Source organism: Volvox carteri (genome assembly GCF_000143455.1).
Source record: "Volvox carteri f. nagariensis unplaced genomic scaffold VOLCAscaffold_15, whole genome shotgun sequence".
Classification (NCBI taxonomy): Eukaryota; Viridiplantae; Chlorophyta; class Chlorophyceae; order Chlamydomonadales; family Volvocaceae; genus Volvox; species Volvox carteri.
Window position 1 is genome coordinate 469,418 of NW_003307558.1, and position 20,607 is coordinate 490,024.

General features: G+C 55.5%; 3 protein-coding genes across 3 annotated transcripts; 2 read left to right on the forward strand and 1 right to left on the reverse strand.

Moving 5' to 3' along the window:
- Positions 1–3,398: 3,398 nt before the first annotated feature.
- Positions 3,399–9,251, forward strand: VOLCADRAFT_104359 (uncharacterized protein; the record flags this gene model as incomplete). The annotated part of the gene is made up of 5 exons (XM_002949554.1): positions 3,399–3,407; positions 5,000–5,309; positions 6,122–6,364; positions 8,402–8,664; positions 9,012–9,251. The coding sequence occupies 5 exons, from the start codon at positions 3,399–3,401 to the stop codon at positions 9,114–9,116; spliced, it is 930 nt and encodes a 309-aa protein (XP_002949600.1). The 3' UTR covers positions 9,117–9,251.
- Positions 9,252–11,170: 1,919 nt separating this feature from the next.
- Positions 11,171–16,228, forward strand: VOLCADRAFT_104360 (uncharacterized protein; the record flags this gene model as incomplete). Its single annotated transcript, XM_002949555.1, has 6 exons — positions 11,171–11,541; positions 13,640–13,738; positions 13,941–14,009; positions 14,154–14,359; positions 14,467–15,282; positions 15,935–16,228. Exons 1-6 carry the CDS (start codon positions 11,469–11,471, stop codon positions 16,226–16,228), a joined length of 1,557 nt encoding a protein of 518 aa, XP_002949601.1. The 5' UTR covers positions 11,171–11,468.
- Positions 16,229–17,400: 1,172 nt separating this feature from the next.
- VOLCADRAFT_90004 (uncharacterized protein) lies at positions 17,401–20,508 on the reverse strand (the record flags this gene model as incomplete). The annotated part of the gene is made up of 5 exons (XM_002949666.1): positions 17,401–17,775; positions 18,095–18,263; positions 18,334–18,450; positions 19,522–19,913; positions 20,056–20,508. The coding sequence occupies 5 exons, from the start codon at positions 20,506–20,508 to the stop codon at positions 17,401–17,403; spliced, it is 1,506 nt and encodes a 501-aa protein (XP_002949712.1).
- Positions 20,509–20,607: the final 99 nt, after the last annotated feature.

Genomic DNA, 20,607 nt, shown 5'->3' on the forward strand with positions numbered 1-20,607 from the left:
CTTTCGTGCAATCAACCAGCTAACAGTCAAGAATGCGTATCCCCTGCCGCGTGTGGACGAGCTCCTTGACCAGCTGCACGGCGCAGCCTATTTCACCAAGCTGGACCTCTGGTCAGGCTACCATCAAGTCCGTGTGCACGAACCCGATGTGCATAAAACGGCTTTTCGGTGTAAGTATGGTCTGTACGAATGGCTTGTTCTTCCCTTCGGACTTACAGGAGCCCCCGCCACCTTCATGTCCCTCATGAACGACGTCCTCCGCCCCTTCCGCAACAAGTGTGCGGTTGTGTACCTCGACGACGTCCTCATCTACTCCCGCACCTTTGAAGACCATTGCCGCGACGTGGAAGCCGTTCTACGCACCCTTCAAGACCACCACCTCCATGTCCGCTTTTCCAAGTGCTCTTTCGCGCAACCCTCCACCAAGTTCTGCGGATTCATCGTCTCCCGCGACGGCATCACGACAGACCCTGACAAGCTCACCGCCCTTGCCAATTTCCCCATTCCTTCCTCCATCACCGACGTTCGCGCCTTCCTAGGCTTCACTGGGTTCTACCGCCGCTTCATTAAAGACTACGCCCGCATCGCCCTTCCTCTTACCACCCTCACCAAAACAACCCAGCCCTTTCCCAAGGTCCTACCCGCCGACGCCGTCGCCGCCTTCCATGCCCTCCGCGACGCCCTAATGTCAGCCCCAGCTCTCATCATCCCAGACACCGGCACCAACGCCACCTTCACCCTTTATACCGACGCCTCCATCCTCGGCATCGGCGCTGTGCTCCTTCAAGAACGCAACAGCGCCCTACATCCCGTGGCATTCGAGTCCCGCAAGCTCAGCCGTCACGAAGCCAACTACCCCATTCACGAGCTGGAGTTGCTTGCTGTCGTACATGCAGTGCGTAAGTTCCGGTGCTATCTCGAAGGCTGCCACTTTACGCTCTGCACAGACCACGACACCTTGCAACGCTTTTTCACCCAAAAGGACCTGTCTCGTCGTCAAGCCCGTTGGGCTCAGCTCCTCGCCCCATTTCAAGGCTACATCACAATCACTTACCGCCCCGGCCCTCAAAACATGGCCGACACCCTTTCCCGCTTCCCGGTCAGCCCAGCCCCCAATCCAGAGCCCTCTGACCCAACTCCCTCACTTCCCCCTACATCAGCAGAAAACCTAACCTCCATGACATCTCCATCACCTTCCCCGCTTTGGCCCTCCACTTCACCACCCGTCGACGTCGCAGCCAACCATGCCCTTCATCATGCCTGTTTCACCATCGCAGCCCATGTCGTGCCAGACCCCAGCCTCGCAGATGACCCCCGTTTCGGATACACCACCGACCCCATGTACTCCAATTCAACAACCACCAAGCCCTACCTCCAACGTTCCCCAGACGGTTTCTTCTACTTCGCCAACCGCATCACCATCCCTAACGTCCCATCCTTACACCGCCGCCTACTTCACGAATTCCATGATGCTGCTTACTCTGGTCATCCTGGTTTTCGTCGCACCCTCGCCGCGATATCAACCCGCTACTGGTGGCCTTACATGGCCCGCACCGTCAAAGCCTACGTCAAGTCCTGCCCCATCTGTCAACGCACCAAGCCATCCACCCAGCCTCCGCCTGGCCTCCTCCACCCGCTACCCACTCCCACGCAACCCTGGACACACGTGTCTCTGGACTTCATCACCGACCTGCCGCCCTCTAAAGGTTTAGACGGCCGCACCTACACCGCAATCCTCACCTTCGTCGATATGTTCACCAAGCAAGCCCACTTTGCCCTCACTAACAAGACCACCACCGCTCACGACACCGCCCTACTCTTCCTCACCCACATCTACCGTCTACACGGTCTTCCAACAACCCTCGTCTCAGACCGAGATTCCCGCTTCATGTCCGACGTCTGGCGCACCTTCTGGGAGCACCTTGGCACGTCCCTAAACATCTCCTCCGCCTATCACCCACAAACTGACGGTCAAACCGAGAGAACACATCGCACTATTGAACAGATCCTCCGCGCTTACATTCAACCTATGCAGGACAACTGGGCATCATACCTTCCGATCGCCGAAGCAGCATACAACAACGCCACCCACGCAAGCACCGGCATGACACCATTCTACGCCAATCACGGTTACCACCCGCGCACTCCCATCTCCCTCCACGGCCCCCAAGCCGCTTCACCTCCCTCTCACCCGCAGGCTACAGAACTGCAGCAGCGTATGAGCGACATCCATGCCACCATCAACCGCGAAATCCAAGCCGCCAAAACCCGCTATGCTGCCGCAGCTAACCAGCATCGCCGCGCCATCACCTTCAAAGTTGGCGATCGCGTCCGACTGTCTACAGAACACCTCACCCTGCCGACCTACCCCTCCCCAAAACTCCGCCCTCGCTACCTCGGCCCTTTCCTCATCTCCTCCGTCATTTCTCCAGTTGCATACCGCCTTCACCTTCCAGCCTCCCTCGGCCGCTTGCATCCAGTATTCCACATCAGCCGCCTCCTTCCATGGACGGACAACGACCCAGCGCTCTTCCCCGGCCGCCCACCACCTCCCCCTGCAGCCCCTACTGCACTAGAATCCCCATATGACAGTGCAGATACTGTTGTTACAGCTGTTCGCCTAGGGTATAACAAGCGCGCACGCCCGTCCGTCATGTTCCTCGTGCAGTGGTCCGCTAGTAGTAAACGCGACCCCTCATGGGAACCATACGACGACGTGCACAACCTGCCAGCGCTTCGTGCCTTCCTGAGGAGCCCAAGCTGGACCGCGTTCAGGCTATCAGATCGCTATGCGTGGTTCAGAGCCAAGTTCCCGGAGCATGCCCCAAGGATCGTACAGTTTTTGGCAGAGTAGAGCTGCGGCTGGATGTGTGTGTGTGTGTCATCATGTGTATTCGGTATATCTGTGCGTCTTCGTTCTGTTCCTGTCCGTAGATTACACCAGTCAGTTCAACGTAGTGTGGTATTGCATTTCACGTGTGTGTTCGCGTCTGGGTATTTGGGTTCCGTGTAGTCAGATTTAAGTCGTTTTCGTAGCAGCTTTTGCGTATCTCCGGATTCTTAAGCCGGATATGGTAGGAGTCGTGCGCCACATTATAGGCCGGTATCCAGTGCGGGGAAGGTTTTGCCTTGACTCCGGTTCCCTTTTGCCTTCCCCTCGTTAGCCTGGTACCGATTTCGTTCAGGGAATCGGAGAGGCGCACGACTATGGCCGCTTAGTGACGTTTTCGCACCGAGGACGGTGCTTGTTTTTAAGGAGGGGAGTGTGTAAGGTTTTGCAGTTCGTTAGCGCGCGCTTCTGAGACTATGTCGAAACTTCGGAGCTAGTGGAGCTTGATCCTGTGGTTCTCCGTGTGAGACAATGGCGCGCTATTATGACTATTTAAGCGGACCATTTTATGAACATTGTAAGTCTAAGTTGAAGTTGAAAGCCCGATCTTCTGTGCTTACGCAAGTATATCGGCCAGTAAAGTCAGCTTACGCTTCCCAGTTGTTAGGAGCGGCCTGGTTCCCTTCCAGGTACTGGTGGCCCCACCAGCGTGTGCGCTGTCAAAGAGCTTTGCAACGGGATACGGTGCGTCAAGCTCAGCAGGTCGGAATGTGAAAGGCTGCTGTGGTGGATTAACTACAAGCGTGTGCTCTCCTTCGTTCACTATATCGCAATCCTCAGGCCTATCACGGTTCAAGGCAACATTAAGGATGTCTGCGGACGCCGCAATCCTACGCGATATGTAATTAGCTACCCGACTGCTGCCTTCTAATTCAGGTGGAACCGACGTAGGATGTGAAGAAAACATGAATGTATTTGGTTTGAGCGCTTTTCACACGGCTTCACATGGCCCTAAAAACTCCCTAAAGCGGCCAGTATCCCTAACAGAATTCCAGAATAATCTGTTTGCATGGCTTTGTACGCAAATAGGGCCGGTCATTCGTGAACAGTACTGGAAGCCCATGACCCTATCTCTCCATTTGGGACATAGGGACCGTATCGGCTTAATGCCAGCGTCATGCTTTTTGACGTGGGTAGCGACAGCTTCCTTTGTGCGGCATTCTTGGATAGCGTTGACGATGCTCGCCAGTCGCATGCGTCTTTTTACCGACGTGACGTATCGCGAGCCTCTTTTTATTCACTCGTTATAAGACGAGAATACATCATCATATTTATGTGCCATTGCAGAAGATAACTGCATGTGGGGAACTCCGGTTCGGCGTTCGTGGGTAGGAAAACGCCTCCTGCTAGCAAAAGGCAAATAGGGCAGGTCAATTATGAACAATACCTTTCCGCGTATCCATACGTCAGCTTGCTGTGGCAGCAACGGACTGAGTACTTTATTGTAGCTTAGATGCGGCAGGAGCAAAAAGCGAGTATAGCCTCTAAGCTAGGTTATGTACGGCAGCCGTATGGCTTGCTGAGAATTCGAATTTACTATTTCAGCTGACAGCTCCATAGTTCCGGCATTCTGCCTACACTATTGGAGCTTATTATTATTGTTGCTCTCACTTTTTTCCAAGACCTTACCGACTACCCTCAAGCCTCATCGACGCTCTACCACATCGAATCGACATCGCCGCGGACCGTCACTCTCCGAGGAACAACCAGGAGCTCCGTCACAAATCAAAAAATGATGGGTAAGAGGACAAAGGCAACGGGAGATAACCTGGTCAACGCAGGAGCGGCCGAAGCAGCTGGCGAAGGGGGATCGGGCCAGATGCTGCCAGCCAACCAAAACGACATAGAAGCCGCCAGGGATACTTTGAGCGGGAACATAGACCAGCCGACTCTTCACCAGCTGCTGCTGGGCGTCCTGTCAGCAGCGCAGGCCAACGCCCCAAAAGCGCCAGCCAGGGATCCCCGGACAGCACCGCCTCGGGACCGCTCTCCTGATGTAGTCATCACAAAAGACGTGACCATCCTGCCATCCGCAAGAGAGCAGCTAGCAGCAATAAGGACTGAAGTTCAAGCGAACGACGCCCCGAAGCTGACAGCCCCACACGACAGCGGGAGCAGCTCGACGAAGGAATGCTAATGCTGCTAGAGACCGCCATCACCGCGCTGGATGCGAACGAACCCCAGCTGGCCGTCGCGGGAGAATGCCTCAAGATCGCTCACCGCCGCCTTAAGTGCTACTCCGTTGCTCTGGCCAAGGCGGGCCCAGGAGCCAACGGTAATTTCACGGCCCCCTACGAAATCTGGCACGGCAGGCGGCACAACTTCACCAAACCAGAGTTCAAACCAGAGGCCATAGATAAGGGCGACATAGAGAGTGCATTAGCTAAAACGCGCAAGTCGGTGGTGGCGGACAGGGACGGTCAGGCCGGGTCCCTCTGGCGAGGGAGAGACCGGCAGGGTGGAGTGCGGGATTCGTTTGGTAGTGCACGCCGGAACGACTGCAGCCGCTATGACCGCTATGACCAGTGCAGCCACCGTGACCGAAGCCGCTCTCGCAGCCCGGCTAAGCGTGGCTGATTAGGATCCTGTTGGGCCTTGTGTTTGCTCGACTCTGGCACTGCACCGATCCTACCCCCCTCCCTTTTTTTTTTCTTAAGCTCGCTCAGTGGCCCCTCCATGCAGTTCGCGGTCGTTGTTGTTGCAGGGGCCCACAAGTCCGACAAACATTGTTGGGTTGGAACGGAGTATGCTTTGGCCCAGTCTTTGACAAGACTTGTTATGCTAAGTTGCACATCCGGTCTCTTCCAGACCTTCCACCGCTAGAAGATGTCGGACCAAGTTGTACCCTGGAGGGAGGTTTCTTTGTAACGCGCGCGAGCTCTTGCCCTTGGTGGCGCCTGTGATTGGCCTTGGGGCCTCATTGCCGTGTTGGCTCGGTCCTGTTGACCATGGCGGCTTCCAGGCCCAGGTGGCCGGCTTCAGGCTGGACCTGTCCTTCCTCCGTCCGAGTTTCCCTCTTCATGCATGTACCCAACAACGACAGAGAGGCATCGAACAGGTTGATGGCTCTGGTGGCCCCGTCCCCTGCGGCGCAGGTCGCCCCTGAGTAGCCTGTTCGGTTTTCTGTCATCCCAGGAGGGGCGGCTTCCCACCGTTTCATAGCCTCAGTCGCCATGAGCCCCGGCCTCTACTCATCTCCCCCTCCTTTATCTTTTGTCTCTTGCAATGCAGAGAATTTGGCCGCCACAGTACTGGGCACACTGCTCGTCGCCGCGGGTTTTAGAGCCCCTCGCCCCGTGCAGCCCCCCCCTGTCCAACGAGACAACACACAAGTGGAGACCAAGAACACTGCCAAGCGTCCCGCACCCGGCCCTGCAGAGCCCACCCGGCCCCGGACCAAGGTCGCCCGCCAAGCCCAGGAATCACATCCAGACCCAGGAGCCCCTTCGAGGAATGAACAAGCAGTCCCAGAAGGTGAGAACCCAGCACCTTTGCCTGTTGATCCGCCTTGTGAAGCCACACCTCCTCGCATGGGTAGCAAGGATAGGCCTAAGATGCGGGGGCGCTTGAGAGCCTGTGCCGCGGTCTGGAAGGCGACAGTGGTGAACCAGCTCATGCTGAGCTGGGTCCTGCAAGGGTTCCCTCTGATGTGGCACTCAGGACCTCCCCCCCCGGCCGTACTGGGGCAAGAATCACCAATCTGCACGGGACCACGGGGATTTTGTGTCTTCTGCCATCGAGGGTTTGCTGGAGTCAGAGACCATCAAACCTTGCCAGTCCCGCCCTTTCATGACCTGTCCTTTGGGCGTCGTAGAGCAGAAAGGCAAGCTCCGCCTCATCTGGGATGGACGCGAAGTCAATAAGCACCTGCACATCCCGGAGTTCCGTTATGAGTCGCTTGCGCAGGTCCCAGGCTGGCTAGGCCCCAAGGACTACATGTTCACCCTGGACCTGAAGTCTGGCTACCACCATATGGACGTACGCGAAGCAGACTGGCGCTACCTTGGTTTTGAATGGCAAGGCCAGTTCTACATCTTTACACAACTCCCTTTCGGCCTTGCCTCCGCCTGTTGGGCATTCACCAAGCTAACACGCGAGATCATGCGGACTTGGAGACGGAAGGGCTGGCGGTGCTCAGGATACATTGATGATCAGATCCACGCCCACCAGGACGCCCAGACCCTCATCGCCCGCCGCACCATAATCCTCGACCTCCTTGAGCGCCTGGGGTTCTGCGTGAACCGTGACAAGTCAATGATGGGCGAGCCCCAGCAGCAAGTGAGGTACCTGGGTATGCTGTTAGATACAGCTAAGGGCGTGTACATTGTGCCTGAAGATAAGTGCACTTTCCTGCTCGACTGCATCTGCTCGGCTCTGGGAAAACGGCGCATCAAGGCGAGACAATTGGCCTCCATAAAAGGGCAGCTTCTGTCCATGTCCTGGGCGTTCAGGCAAGTAGCCCGCCTTTACACCCGGGCTCTGGGGCAGGATATTGAGTCGCGCCACACCTGGGATACCCACATCCGCTTATCTAATGACGCAACTGCAGAGCTCGAATTCTGGCTGCACTGTTTCGACCGGTTTAACGGAACCCGTGCCCTCTGGGAGCCCACACAGGTGCACTCGGTCGTTTTCTGCGATGCAGCTGGGAAATCCCCCAAGCACCTCGGGGGTTGGGGTGCCTGGACGCTGATCGCGGTAATTGGGGAGTAAGGGTCAGTTCGATGGGGTCAACGCCCCAGGAGCTCCAGGCAGTCCTACTCGCACTTCAATCCTTCAACGGCCCTGCAGGCCTACGACACCAAGTCGTCCGGGTGATTACTGACAATCTCAATTGCGCCAACGTCCTCAACAAAGGGACCACAAAAGCCGAGGACTCGTACCGGATTGCCTGCGAAATCTTTTGGTACTGTATTGCCGAGGGTATCACACTGCAGGCGGAGTGGCGGCCGCGAGAAGAAAACACTCTGGCGGACTACCTCTCAAAGCTGCAGGACCGGGACGACTGGATGGTGAACCGTAAGGAATTTCAGAGGCTCAACACCGCCTGGGGCCCCTTTGACATTGATCTTTTCGCGTCACACACCAATCACCAGCTGCCACAATACTATTCCCGCTTTTTCACGCCAGATACCGCGGGTGTAGATGCCTTTCGGTTCCACTGGGGGCGGAATTGCTGGGCGAACCCGCCTTTCTGTTTGCTACTTAAGGTCCTGCGGCACGCAGAGCTGTGCAAAGCTGTGCAAAGCACGCATCTGTCTCGTTCCCCTCTGGCCGACGCGCGACTGGTGGTCCTATCTGACTCAAGACGGGAAGTGGTTTGCGCCTTGCGTCCACGGCCTAAGAGAGCTGGGCAAGGCGTATGATCTTTTCCTGCCAGGGTCTTCGGGAAACGAGGTCCCAAAAGGGTCCGCTAACTGGCTATCGCTCGCACTTCTCATCGATTTCCAAACACCTTTCCCGCGCCAGATCGCTGTGCCCCCCGACCCTTATGCCCCCCGGTTTTCACAGGAATAAGGGCACGCGTGCAGACACTGCTTGGCCAGGTGCCCTTGGACGCTAACCCAATGATCGGGGATCTAGCTCTGGCGTTGGCAAGCCAGGCGCACAAGGCGCGAGCTAGCAGCACAGTCGCCCAGTACAAGGAGCCATGGCAGGAGTTCCTAGATTGGGCAGAGCTACTACACATTCGGGCGAGCGACATTTACGACATCAGGCCAGAGATAGTGGCCATGTACCTGATGCACGTCTACCAAACCGCGCAAGCAGATGAAGTAAATCCGGGTCGTGTCGCGGGAGCGAGCGCTGCTATTGCCTGCCATTTTTTTCTCGCGGGCCGCCCCTCACCTACGGAGCACCCAGCATGCAACCTCGTTCGGGACCTGGGCAGGCGCACACTGCAAGGGAAGAAGCTGCACAGGGAAAGCATGCAACCAGAGCATGTCCGCATGTTGGCCGCTCACTTCGCTGGGCCGGATGCCTCACTGCCAGACCTGATGATGGTAGCGGCCATATCGGTTATGTTCGCGGGTTTCCTAAGGTTCAACGACCTAGCCCACATCTCCGTCAAGTCTGATCTGCTCACCCTGCACGACACTCACATGGCCATCACACTGCCTAGGTCCAAAACGGACCAGGAGGGCAAAGGGCAGACCATCCGGATCGCGCGCGTGGGGGGCGTGGCCTGCCCAGTGGGCTTGACAGAGAGGCTGCTGGCGCTTGGTAACTATGTCCGTGTCCCCAGTTCCCCCGTGGAGGATGTGGGCCCGCTGCTGCGCAGGGTTAAGGCGACACAGCAAGGCCACCAGCTGCAGCAGAGGACCGGCTCTGTTCAGTCACCGATCCCCAGCCTCAGCTATACCTCCTTCAGGGAGAAGCTCGCTGCCATGTGCAGCGCCGTGGGCATCAAGCGCGGCATCATGCCACACTCCATGCGCATCGGGGGAAACAGCGCGGCAGCAGCCAGAGGGGTATCTGAAGAAGCCCGCAAGGCCCACGGTCACTGGAAGACGGACGCAATGGTACAGCTATATACCCGGCTGGAAGACGATGCCGCACTGGAAACCACGCGCAACCTGGGCCTCGCCTGAGTCAGAGGGCCCCTCCTGCTATCTTTTCTGTCTGCAGTAGTGTAAGGCCCTTGGCAGCCCCGGTTTCGCCTCGCCCTGTCCTATCCGGCACCCCGAACGCAACCGTACAGCAAGCCATGAAGGCTATAGGACATAAGGTGCTGTTCACGGATGACCGGCCCTATTTGCCTATTACTAGGAGGAGGCGATTTCCACGATGGTGTTGTATTTTGGAAATCTGTTTGCATGATTTTGAAGGGTTTATAATTCTGTAATATTGCAGTGCATTCGGTCCTGCAGGCGGGCCGTATTCTTGCAGTTCTGTGACGCGGCCTGTGGTCAAACATGAAGCACCAGATGTAGCAAATTTGCATTGGATTTGAGGTCTACATAATCCTGGGTAATGTTAAAATTATTTTGGTGCAACGGCCAACGTCTTTTTATGAAATGCGTTCGGACTGCGGGAAGTTGCGAGGCCCGCAGCTGGAACTTTGTGGAACGCGAGCATGAAAACAAGATATTGTTGTTACAAAGGCACTGCAATTTCGCTCTGTGACTCGACCAACGGTATTCGCACACGTGCGTGTGCGCGTGCGTGTGCAGCCGTGTGCCAGAGCGCGAGTAGGGCCCCTCACGTTCGACCTGCTCCTTATACCCATGACACCCCCCACGCAACGTCTTGTGGGACGTGCTCACGATCATCACCATACATCCGTATGTCAAAAAACTTACTGCTGGTAGCAAATGCTCAACGGAAACCCAGCACTGTACATCTGCGGTGACACAGCACCCCAACTCAAAGTGAAGCAAGGAAGAACATAGTATTGTGTAACACAGCAAAGCCAAACGTTTTGGACAGCATATTTGTACGGAGATGTTTTCTGGTCCGTTGCATCTGCTATGCAGGAGAGCGCCTGCGAAACATGCCGCACATGCGGAGCACACAAGGCCACAACAATACGGAAAGGGCAAAAGGCTTGAACCTAAATGCTAACTCCTGGAGCAACACGCAAACGGATAACTAGCACTGTCCTGTCCCACATGGTATGCGCCGTGTATCAACGAGCACTACAACATGGCATGCCTGTGCACCGGGGCTGACCAGTATTCCCATCTGGAATTGGACACACACACTATCTCCCGCAGGAATGAATGACACTGAGAACCGCACCATCTGCGCGCGCGCGCGCGCGCGTGTGTGTGTGTGTGTGTGTGTGTGTGTGTGTGTGTGTGTGTGTGTGTGTGTGTGTGTGTGTGTGTGTGTGTGTGTGTGTGTGTGTGTGTGTGTGTGTGTGTGTGTGTGTGTGTGTGTGCGTGTGTGTGTTACATGGTTGGGGGGTGCGTGACCCCATACCTGTAAAACTACCCATACGAGCCGAAGGCCCAATCTGCGCGTGGCTCTGAGTTTGTGAGGGGACTTGCAACTTATCGGGGGTTCTGGAGGGGGCGGAGGCCCCCAGTGCCTTACAGCTAAGTAATAAAGCACACAACACCCTGAAAATCTAATACTTGATGAGTAATAAAAAGGGACCAGCCCTAAACGAAAACAAACACTGCCTGCAAACAGTCATTTTAGCTTCATGGATGTAACATAAGTCCAGAATGTTCAGAAGTCAGCGCTTCGCAGCTTTCCTAAGATGATGTTATGAAACATTCTGCTTAATGACAGCATTTAGATCGAGTGCGAATGGACGTGTCATGAGAACGGTTGTTGCTCCAGGAGTTAGCATTTAGATTCAAGCCTTTTGCCCTTTCCGTATTGTTGTGGCCTTGTGTGCTCCGCATGTGCGGCATGTTTCGCAGGCGCTCCCCTGCATAGCAGAGGCAACGGACCAGAAAAGATCTCCGTACAAATATGCTGTCCAAAACGTTTGGCTTTGCTGTGTTACACAATACTATGTTCTTCCTTGCTTCACTTTGAGTTGGGGTGCTGTGTCACCGCAGATGTACGGTGCTGGGTTTCCGTTGAGCATTTGCTACCAGCAGTAAGTTTTTTGACATACGGATGTATGGTGATGATCGTGAGCACGTCCCACAAGACGTTGCGTGGGGGGTGTCATGGGTATAAGGAGCAGGTCGAACGTGAGGGGCCCTACTCGCGCTCTGGCACACGGCTGCACACGCACGCGCACACGCACGTGTGCGAATACCGTTGGTCGAGTCACAGAGCGAAATTGCAGTGCCTTTGTAACAACAATATCTTGTTTTCATGCTCGCGTTCCACAAAGTTCCAGCTGCGGGCCTCGCAACTTCCCGCAGTCCGAACGCATTTCATAAAAAGACGTTGGCCGTTGCACCAAAATAATTTTAACATTACCCAGGATTATGTAGACCTCAAATCCAATGCAAATTTGCTACATCTGGCATGCTTGGGTGCTTCATGTTTGACCACAGGCCGCGTCACAGAACTGCAAGAATACGGCCCGCCTGCAGGACCGAATGCACTGCAATATTACAGAATTATAAACCCTTCAAAATCATGCAAACAGATTTCCAAAATACAACACCATCGTGGAAATCGCCTCCTCCTAGTAATAGGCAAATAGGGCCGGTCATCCGTGAACAGCACCTTAATAAGGTACTGGGACGTCATCTGATCATGACCTATGTCACCTTCTCGCCATTACATTCCAATCATTTTACTCATTATAGGATACTTGTCATTCTCCAGTTGGGCGGCTTATGTTCTCTTGCCAAGTGTGACCTTTGTTGTACGTCACCCATCGCCCTGTATCAAAAAGTGCAAGGCGAAGTGGATCCAGGTCATGCTGAATCCATCGCCCTGAATCCATCGCCCTGAATCCATCGCCCTGACGGCCGGGCGGGGTTGCGCCTTGCAACTGCAAGACGCCCGGGGGGCCCTGACTCGAAGTGAGCCCCACCCTGGAGTTAGTTGGCAACTTGCGACTTCAGAAATACGCAAGAGTGCACTTCGCCTCGCATCCCGCAACTTGTTATGCAAGCAGCCATAATACGCATCAAATGTGTTGAGGTTCAGAAATCCGCAATTTTTTTTGGGACTGACGCCGTCCCCATCGCGGGCGACATTTGCACATGGCTGGACTGAGCCCAAGAACTTGACCTCTCTTAAACTTCGGTCAAACGTAAACCCTGCCTCAGCATACAGCGTGTAGCCGTCCTTCAGACCTTGTTGTGCTTCAGCACTCTCGCATCCAACACCACAACGCACGAACGAGCGGTCAGCAGAAAGGAGGCTCACAACTATAGATCTTAAAGAGTGCATAGCTCGGAAACACCTATCTGTTTCCCAGGAAACAGCGTCGTTTCCAGGGAAATGCCCTTTCTACGGAAAAGCCCTCGTAGTACGGAAAACTCTTTTCACATCAAATTTGAAGCCAACAATTATTGGAAACTGCTTTCCGAGCATCTCCTATTGACTTAGTATCCATGGAATACCCAATCTGTAAGGTCTTGCAGTTCGTTAGCGCGCGCTTCTGAGACCATGTCGTATGGCTGTGTGAGGTTATGGCGCGCTAATATGACTATTTAAGCGGACCATTTCATGAAGATTGTAAGTCTAAGTTGAAATTGAAAGCCCGATCTTCTGTGCTTACGCAAGTATATCGGCCAGTAAAGTCAGCTTGCACTTCCCAGTTGTTAGGAGCGGCCTGGTTCCCTTTCAATTGGTATCAGAGCCTAGGTGATCCTCCTCGCCGAGCCCTTCATCGTCGTCGCCATCGTCTTCGTCGTCATCGCGCCATCGCGCCTTCGTCAACTTTGCAATTGAGTTCCCTTCCCTACAGTCTATTTGCGACACTACCTGCGATGAATTCGCTACAACTGATTATTATTTGCTAGCACACGTCAACAACGCACCAATAGAATGGACAGGAGCCACCTGCACAGGGGGTCAAAGCCCCCCTGGACATGGGCCACCGAGGGCCACCGTGCCCCTCAGCCGACACATTCAATGCAGACTAGGACTGCTAGTTCGTCTGGACGATCCACATTACCACTGGAGCCGTTGTCAGCTGCTCAGGAGGTGGATGAAGTTCAAGAGCTTGAATCTGCGTTTGCCTAGAGCCAGCAGCAGCAAGCAAGGCCAGCTGGCTCCCTGACACGCAAGGGCAAGTGCTGTTCCTCACGTTTGCCATGTTTGATGACCGGAGGCGGGGTGTTAACCCGAAAGTTTAACATTTCCCAACTCATCCCTTTGCAGTCACAGCTGCATCTACTGCTGATTCCGCGACCCAAGACATCATGCCAGGTGCACATGACGACGAGTTGGCATCAGATTTCGACAGTGGGCGCAGATCAGGTGCGACGCGCTTTAAAAATTCAAGTGGACAGCTGCAGTTACTGACCAGGGTTCTCCCCTTTTCGGATACAGCCCTGCGTCAATCGAACAATCAACACTCCGAGTCCAGCGCTGGTCGAGAGGCACCACGGTCCGGAACCCGTGTGAAGTTGTGGACACCGTTCCGTGCAGCAAACAATGATGCCCGGCCCCTTGGCCACAGTGGCGGCATCGGGGGACGGCAGCAGCCCCAGCAGCCCAGCGACAGTGCCACCGCAGCCGGCGGCATCCAGTGCGTGCAGCCAATCCCCGGCGGCGCCAACGGTGTGCAGGGAGGCGACCACGACCGCAGTGCCGCCACCTCCCCTGCCCTTCCATGCACGCAGCTCCGCCATGGTGGTGTAGCAAATGACGATGCCCGGCCCCTTGGCCACAGCGGCGGCATCAGGGGACGGCAGCAGCCCCAGCAGCCCAGCGACGGCGCTGCTGCAGCCGGCGGCATCCAGCGTGTGCAGCCAAGCCCCGACAGCGCCAACGGCGTGCAGGGAGGCGACCGCGACCGTGGCGCCGCTACCTCCCCTGCCCTTCCATGGCGGCACAGCCAACGATGACACCCAGCCGCCTGGCTACAATGCAAGCGAGGTCGGTGACAGCTTCCTCGATGACCTTGGCTCGATACTCGACAGCCAAGGTCATGGTCGTTATTCATCATCCCCCTCCCGCGCCCAGTTCCGGTGGTCAAGTCGCAGCTCCCTGGTCATCTGCTGCACCCCACGGCATTTGTCCATTTCTCCGAGTTTGGCTGGGTACAAAAGCTGACCTCATGTGCAGTGGTTGATAGCCAGCTGAAGAACCTGTTTTCAACTGGTGAAGTCGCTGTTAGCCAGGATCAGATTCAGGCAGCAGACGATGGTGACGCGTTTGTCTCAGAAGACAATGACAATGAGTTATGTGCTGACATTGTCTACACCACCACTGACACCGAAATTCACCCTCGTCTGGGCCAGATAAAGCGGCTCGACCTTCACGTATTGTCTGAAGGGCATCTCATCCGAGTGCTGACCTCCCCGCCAATGCTCGCTGTATGCTCCATTATATTACACAAGGCCTACAGCGCTGCCGGCTCGTCTGGCGGCGGTTTGGAGCAGCAGCCTCGTGGTGGTGGCAGCGGCGGGGCCTATGGTGGAGGCGGTCAGCATCAGCAACAGGGCTTGCATGAGGGAGACGGTGATGTGGAAGGAGGTCCTATTGATGGCGACGCAGCCGCTGTGGATGTATTTATGGACTACGACGACGACGGTGACGACCCTCTACCTCAGTTCGAAAAGCTGCCATTGCCAAAAGTGGATGTGCCGGGTGTCCAAGGCGGCACCGTAAATTATCCCCATCCGGTGATTGTGGGGCCTGATTACGTGGTGGAGAAACATGCACCATTCTACTGGGGCCTGTACAAACTCACTGAAGAATTGTACGCCACGTTCAGCAGCTATGTCGATCGAGAGGGGCTGCCAAAGGCAGACTACGACATCACCAAGAAGGAGACGAAAACCCTCATACACCTACCAGTGAGTGGCCGGAATTTCACGGGGGATTGTGATGGGATGACAGTAGGCCTTCGATTGTTGTGTTTGTACCTAGGGAAGGTGGCGGCCGTGGGTGATGGTGCTGGAATGGTGAATTGTTATTGGAGGGCTCAGCATGTATGACCCATCCCGTCTCCGTCTATCGCATACTCTCTGCAGGTGCTGGCCCTTGGCATTTTGGGCTCGTGACTCCTGGAATTCCTGTGCGTCCCAGTATTGGGTGCCGACGCTGAGAAGGTGCACCCCGCGAGGTGGCACGATTACATCAAGGGCCCACTCTGCACCAAATACCCTTGGTCGTCAAAGAATAAGTACAACATCATGACTGGCCTGCTTCTCGTGAAGTCGGTCAGCAGGCGGGTTTCCCGCACCGCTGTGCCACGCTGTGGGATGGCGGGTCTGTAAAAGCAAGGGCAAAAGCAAGGCCGGTGCGGAGTCCTACCGACCAGTCATGAACTTCGACAGCATCTCAAAGGTTGTGGAGGCCGGCTCAAAAAAGCCCGATGGAACCATCATGCAGATCGACAAGGCAAGCAGTTTCAAACCGATTGAGGCAGAGTGAGATTTGGTAAAGCAGTCCTTACTGTATGACGGTAATTCACTGACCATCACTTGTTGTCGTGCACATCCGCAGCTGCACGACTTCCTGGGGGAGCTTTTGGGCCCCGACAACCTGCTTGGAGCCGTCCCGTCCTTCCTGCAGTCGATGTGGATGCCAGACACCCTACTCATGCTACACAAGTTCCGCACAGTGGTGGAGATCCAGGTGCACCTTACTCAGCACAGGGCGGAGTACGAGGCCCGCAGGAATCTGATGTTGCAGATGAAGGGGCCTCTTGTAGCAGTCGGTGCGACGTGGAGGATGAGCATTGACGCTTGCAGAGGTGAAGTGGGCTGCTGCACCGCCGAGTGGGGCATCACAGTGTGATGGGACTCGTCGGCACCGTGGGTCGTGACATGGCAGCGCTTCGGCACTGGGGCATGTCAGCAAAACCCCATCCGAGAGAGAATGCTTGTGGAGAGATAGCGGTAGGGGGGCACGTGGGAGGGAGGGCAGCGCTTTGGTGCCGCCAAATGAGAGAGATAGCTGGCGTCCACACGCATGGGAGGGGTGTGCATGGGAGGGACACGGTGGCGGAGTTGCCAGGAGGGGGTGTGGGGCTGCAGATCGTACATAGCAAGACGGCAGCAATCACCCAGAGCGGCATCCGCATCGCTCGCATAGTACAGCGGCACCTGGAGTGCGTGCGGACGGCCGAGGATCACTCCCCTCTCTTTGTACGGGAAATCATGGGGCCGGGCAATCAGGGCATGGCGTGGCGGCGCGGGGTGAGTTGCAGGGGTATGAGCCAGAGTTGAGGCTAGATCTCGCTAGGATATCGGCCCACAGCTTGCACAAGGGGGGGTCCACCGCGGCTGCCAATGCTGGGGTGGGTCTGGAGGAGATTAAGGTGCACAGGCGGTGGAGGTCTGATGCGGTGCTGGTCTACATCCGCTGGTCCGTTGCTGTGAGGCGGACAGTGGTGGAGCGAATGTGACGCGACTGGGTGAGGGGGGATGTTTTGCTGGGTTAGGCATGGGGCCAAAGTAACCTACTGTAACGAACACGTTATGGGTTTCTCGTCCCGGTTCTTGGTCTGGCTAGCTGCTCAGCCCGGATTCAAAATCTTATTTTAGGCGTAGCCGAAAATGTGGTTTGAAGAGGGGCGTCAGAGCGGCGTCATACGGTGCAGTTAGTTGGTTGTTATTTTGCTGCTATTTGATCGGTGGTGTTTAGTCTTGTCGAATTATCTTCCGGGCGATCTCGGACTCAGCTGCTGGTTGATACGAGCTCTCTTTACCAGATCAGCTGCTAGCTGCCGCTGTTATTGTCCGTTGGTCAGCGGTGTGAATTTGACAACCTTTCTTATCGCCAAATCGTTATTTTCGTTATTTTCTCGTGCTTCTTGGAGGGCAGTGGATTAGGAGGCCCTTGGTTACCTCCTGACGACTCATTGTCTGCCATCGCTGGATGTTACAGATCAGAAGCTATAAAAGTATTATGAAAAATGTCCCCCCTGGATCTCATTGCAACCCCCTGCACAGCCCCATGGAACCCTCTTAACGCCGCTGCCACCAGCGCTTCACTGTGCCCAACGCCTGGAACGTAGGCAGGGGTACGGACTTCTTCACCGTGATAGCAACCGAGTGATCGACCCATGGGTCAGGTGGAACTGACGGCATTAATCCCAGCCTCTCTAAGCGAGCCGTTACCATGTTGTTGTGCTCCGTAAGCATTTCCTGGAAATAAAACTCCGCCCTCCTGGTCTCCACAGTGCGCATCACATTGCCAAACATCTCAATCATTGTGAACGTCTGCTTGCAAACCTCGGTGTTGAACAGGTCTGTGAGCTTGTACAACCACAGCTGCCCATCTGCACCCTGCACGCCCTCGTACTTGAAAAGCATCCGGCCCTTCACTTCCTTCCCTTGGAACTGCGCAGGGGACAACCAAGGGACAACCGCCTTGCTGCCCAGCCATGCGTTAGCTTGCCCTGGACGGCTAACCCGCCCTTCCTTGTCCCCCCCACCCCCTCCTCCTACTCCCACATGCCCCACCCATCGCTGGCCAGCTTAACCCCCGCCCACTTCCTCCCGCCAGCTTAACCCCTGCCCGCTTCCCCCCCGCCAGCTTAATCCCCGCCCACTTCCCCCCGCGCGTGTTCCCCGCATGCACCCAGCACAGCCCACAGCCTTTCCCGCTGCTCCCTCCCGCAGCTGCCCACCCGCGGCCACACCCCACTGCAGATCCCACCTCGAATTTGCACTTGATGCCAACGTGACCCTCGGGATCGATCGACTGGGCCAGCCTTGCTGCACTCAGGACCTGTGGTCGCTCGTCCTGAGCAATGTCCCTGATGCGCGTCTTGCTAAGCACGCACGTCAAGAAAGGCGCGTGGATGCTGTAGGGGTTGCAGTTGTCCCTGCAATCCAAATCACCATCCTTTTCAGCTAATGAGCAGTCAGTTCGGGTAACACTCGTGCACAAGTTACCTGCAAGCCTGGTCGGATTTACTGTGTCCCATAAAGTGGAAGCGATCCACGTAGAAGCCCACTTCCTTCCACTTCTCGAGTGCGGCCTCAGAACCCAGGACCTCAACGAGCCGATCTCTGTTGTCGGGGTTATGCATGTATGCTCGGGCAAAGCAACCACGGTCGTACACAATATTGTCTGGGCACACCTCGTCGGGGAACAACCGATTTAGCATCTCGATGACAGGCAGGACCCTTTCCCCATGACGGCACGAGCCGTACACCGTCACGACGCCACAGCTGCATGTCATAATCATAGTCCCGTACATGTAGCGCCTCGCATGCCTGGGATTGTACTATACGGAACAGCACATTCAGTTGAATTATCATTCTGCCAGAGGTGTGCATGCACACCATGGGGAAGAGTCCTGGTGCGGTATGCAGTGAGCACCCATCCATTCCCTCTAACTTGCTAGTAACCCTAAAACCCGAATCAGTCAACACATCGCCCCGGACTAACCTGTGACTGGAGACCTTTGCGATAAACTCTTCCTCAGGCGCCACTGTTTCATCAGAGCTGCCGCCCCCCAATCGAACCCGCCCCGCCACCCGGCGATGATAGCCAACATTGGCGACTTGCTGGGCAATGTCCTGGTGACGGCCACAAAACTTTGAAAGCGTCTGGGGACTCCCCGGGGTCGGAATGCAGGCGTTCATGCAGTACTCAGGCTCACGACCCTGTTCACCCTTCCGCAAAAGTGCTGCACAAACCCCTTCAAGGTTTGCGTGGACCGCACAAAAGCGTGCCTTGCTATGCACAGGGCGACCCATGCAGTTGTGCGCTGCACAGATGTGCCTCTTCAGGTTGGTGTTGGTGTCCATCACGACCATGCAAGGGTTTACCTCAACAGCCTCGCCTGATAAACAGGCAGTGGGGACACATACGCTATATTAAGGGTACGACTTGTGAGGCACGGCATGTAAGTTACAGTAAAGGGCACACACGGGAAGCAGAGGCCTTATCAATCTCAGTATCAGTGAAACCTCCCCTGAGGTTGGTAATCCTGTGCCCTGCTCCCTACCAAGCGGTTGGTTGTTGCCAAGGCCTTGCTGGTAGATAGTCACGGCACCACCACACCCAACACTCTGACATTCGTGTTGGTGATGTGGGAGGCCATGCTGTACGACCAGCTCTACCTCGGCATGCACCTGCTCCTTGTGCCCAGCACCCCCTTCGATGTCTCGGTTGGGTGTATAAATGTAGATCTCCGCACGGGCAAGGCAGCACACAAGTATTCGATATAACGTCCAGGCCTCCCGACTTTCTGGCCATTCTCGGGGAGGGACAGGTCGGACACGCCAAGGGGAACGTAGACATCGTTGTACATGTCGGTGATGCTCTTGTCGGACGCTTTGAAGTGGTACTTACACTTATGAAACCAGTACAGGGTCTCAAGCAAGTGGTACGTGTTGGAGTGGGTGCATATGAACGGGTGATCGTCAATAGAGAAGCCAGGCCCCGTGAAGTAATAGTCGCTGCCTTCATAGGAGTAGTAAGTCGGGCAGTATGTAGCATTGCACTCCTTGCAGGATTTGAGCTCCTGTGGATGTGCAGAGACCACAGACATGCAACCTTAAGAGGCATTTCTTTGGATGCTTTGATTCTCGGAACATCTTAACATAGCAGGCGTACTTAGTTTTACGAATCTGAATGCCCCATTTGATGCCTCTCATATCAACTACTTGCACGCGTGTTTTGTCGCGGCCACCCTTGCTGAGGGTGGCGCGCCCGTGACCAGCACACTTGGGGTTGATACATATATCACCGGGGTACTCAAGGCGGACAGTAGCTATCTGGCCCGTGCTGTGCAAAGCGTTGTTGTCGAGTTGGGTCAGGGCTTGCTCCGCCTCCATGCACATGTCGGCTATGGGAGACACCCCATGTTCATTGCCACGCAGGCTGTCAAACAGCTTTGTAACGGCGCTAACACTAGTTCCAGTCGCGGTCGCTATGACAGGAAGTGCGGTGGTGCGGCCGTCCGAGTTGGCTTTCTTGCCAAAGATGTTCGGCTTCAGGAATGCAAGTAGGGACATAATTGCGACCAATACTGAGTAGAAGGTTGCTAGGCTCCAGTTGTGGATTTCTGGAATGCCTTGGGTAAGATGAATCAGCTCCTCGATAAAGCGGATCGCCATTGTTAACAGATATCGAAGGGAAATGAACCCTATATATGTTTTCAAAGTTTACACAAGTAAGAAGACCGCTCAGCTGAAAGAACGCGAAGTTCGGAATCG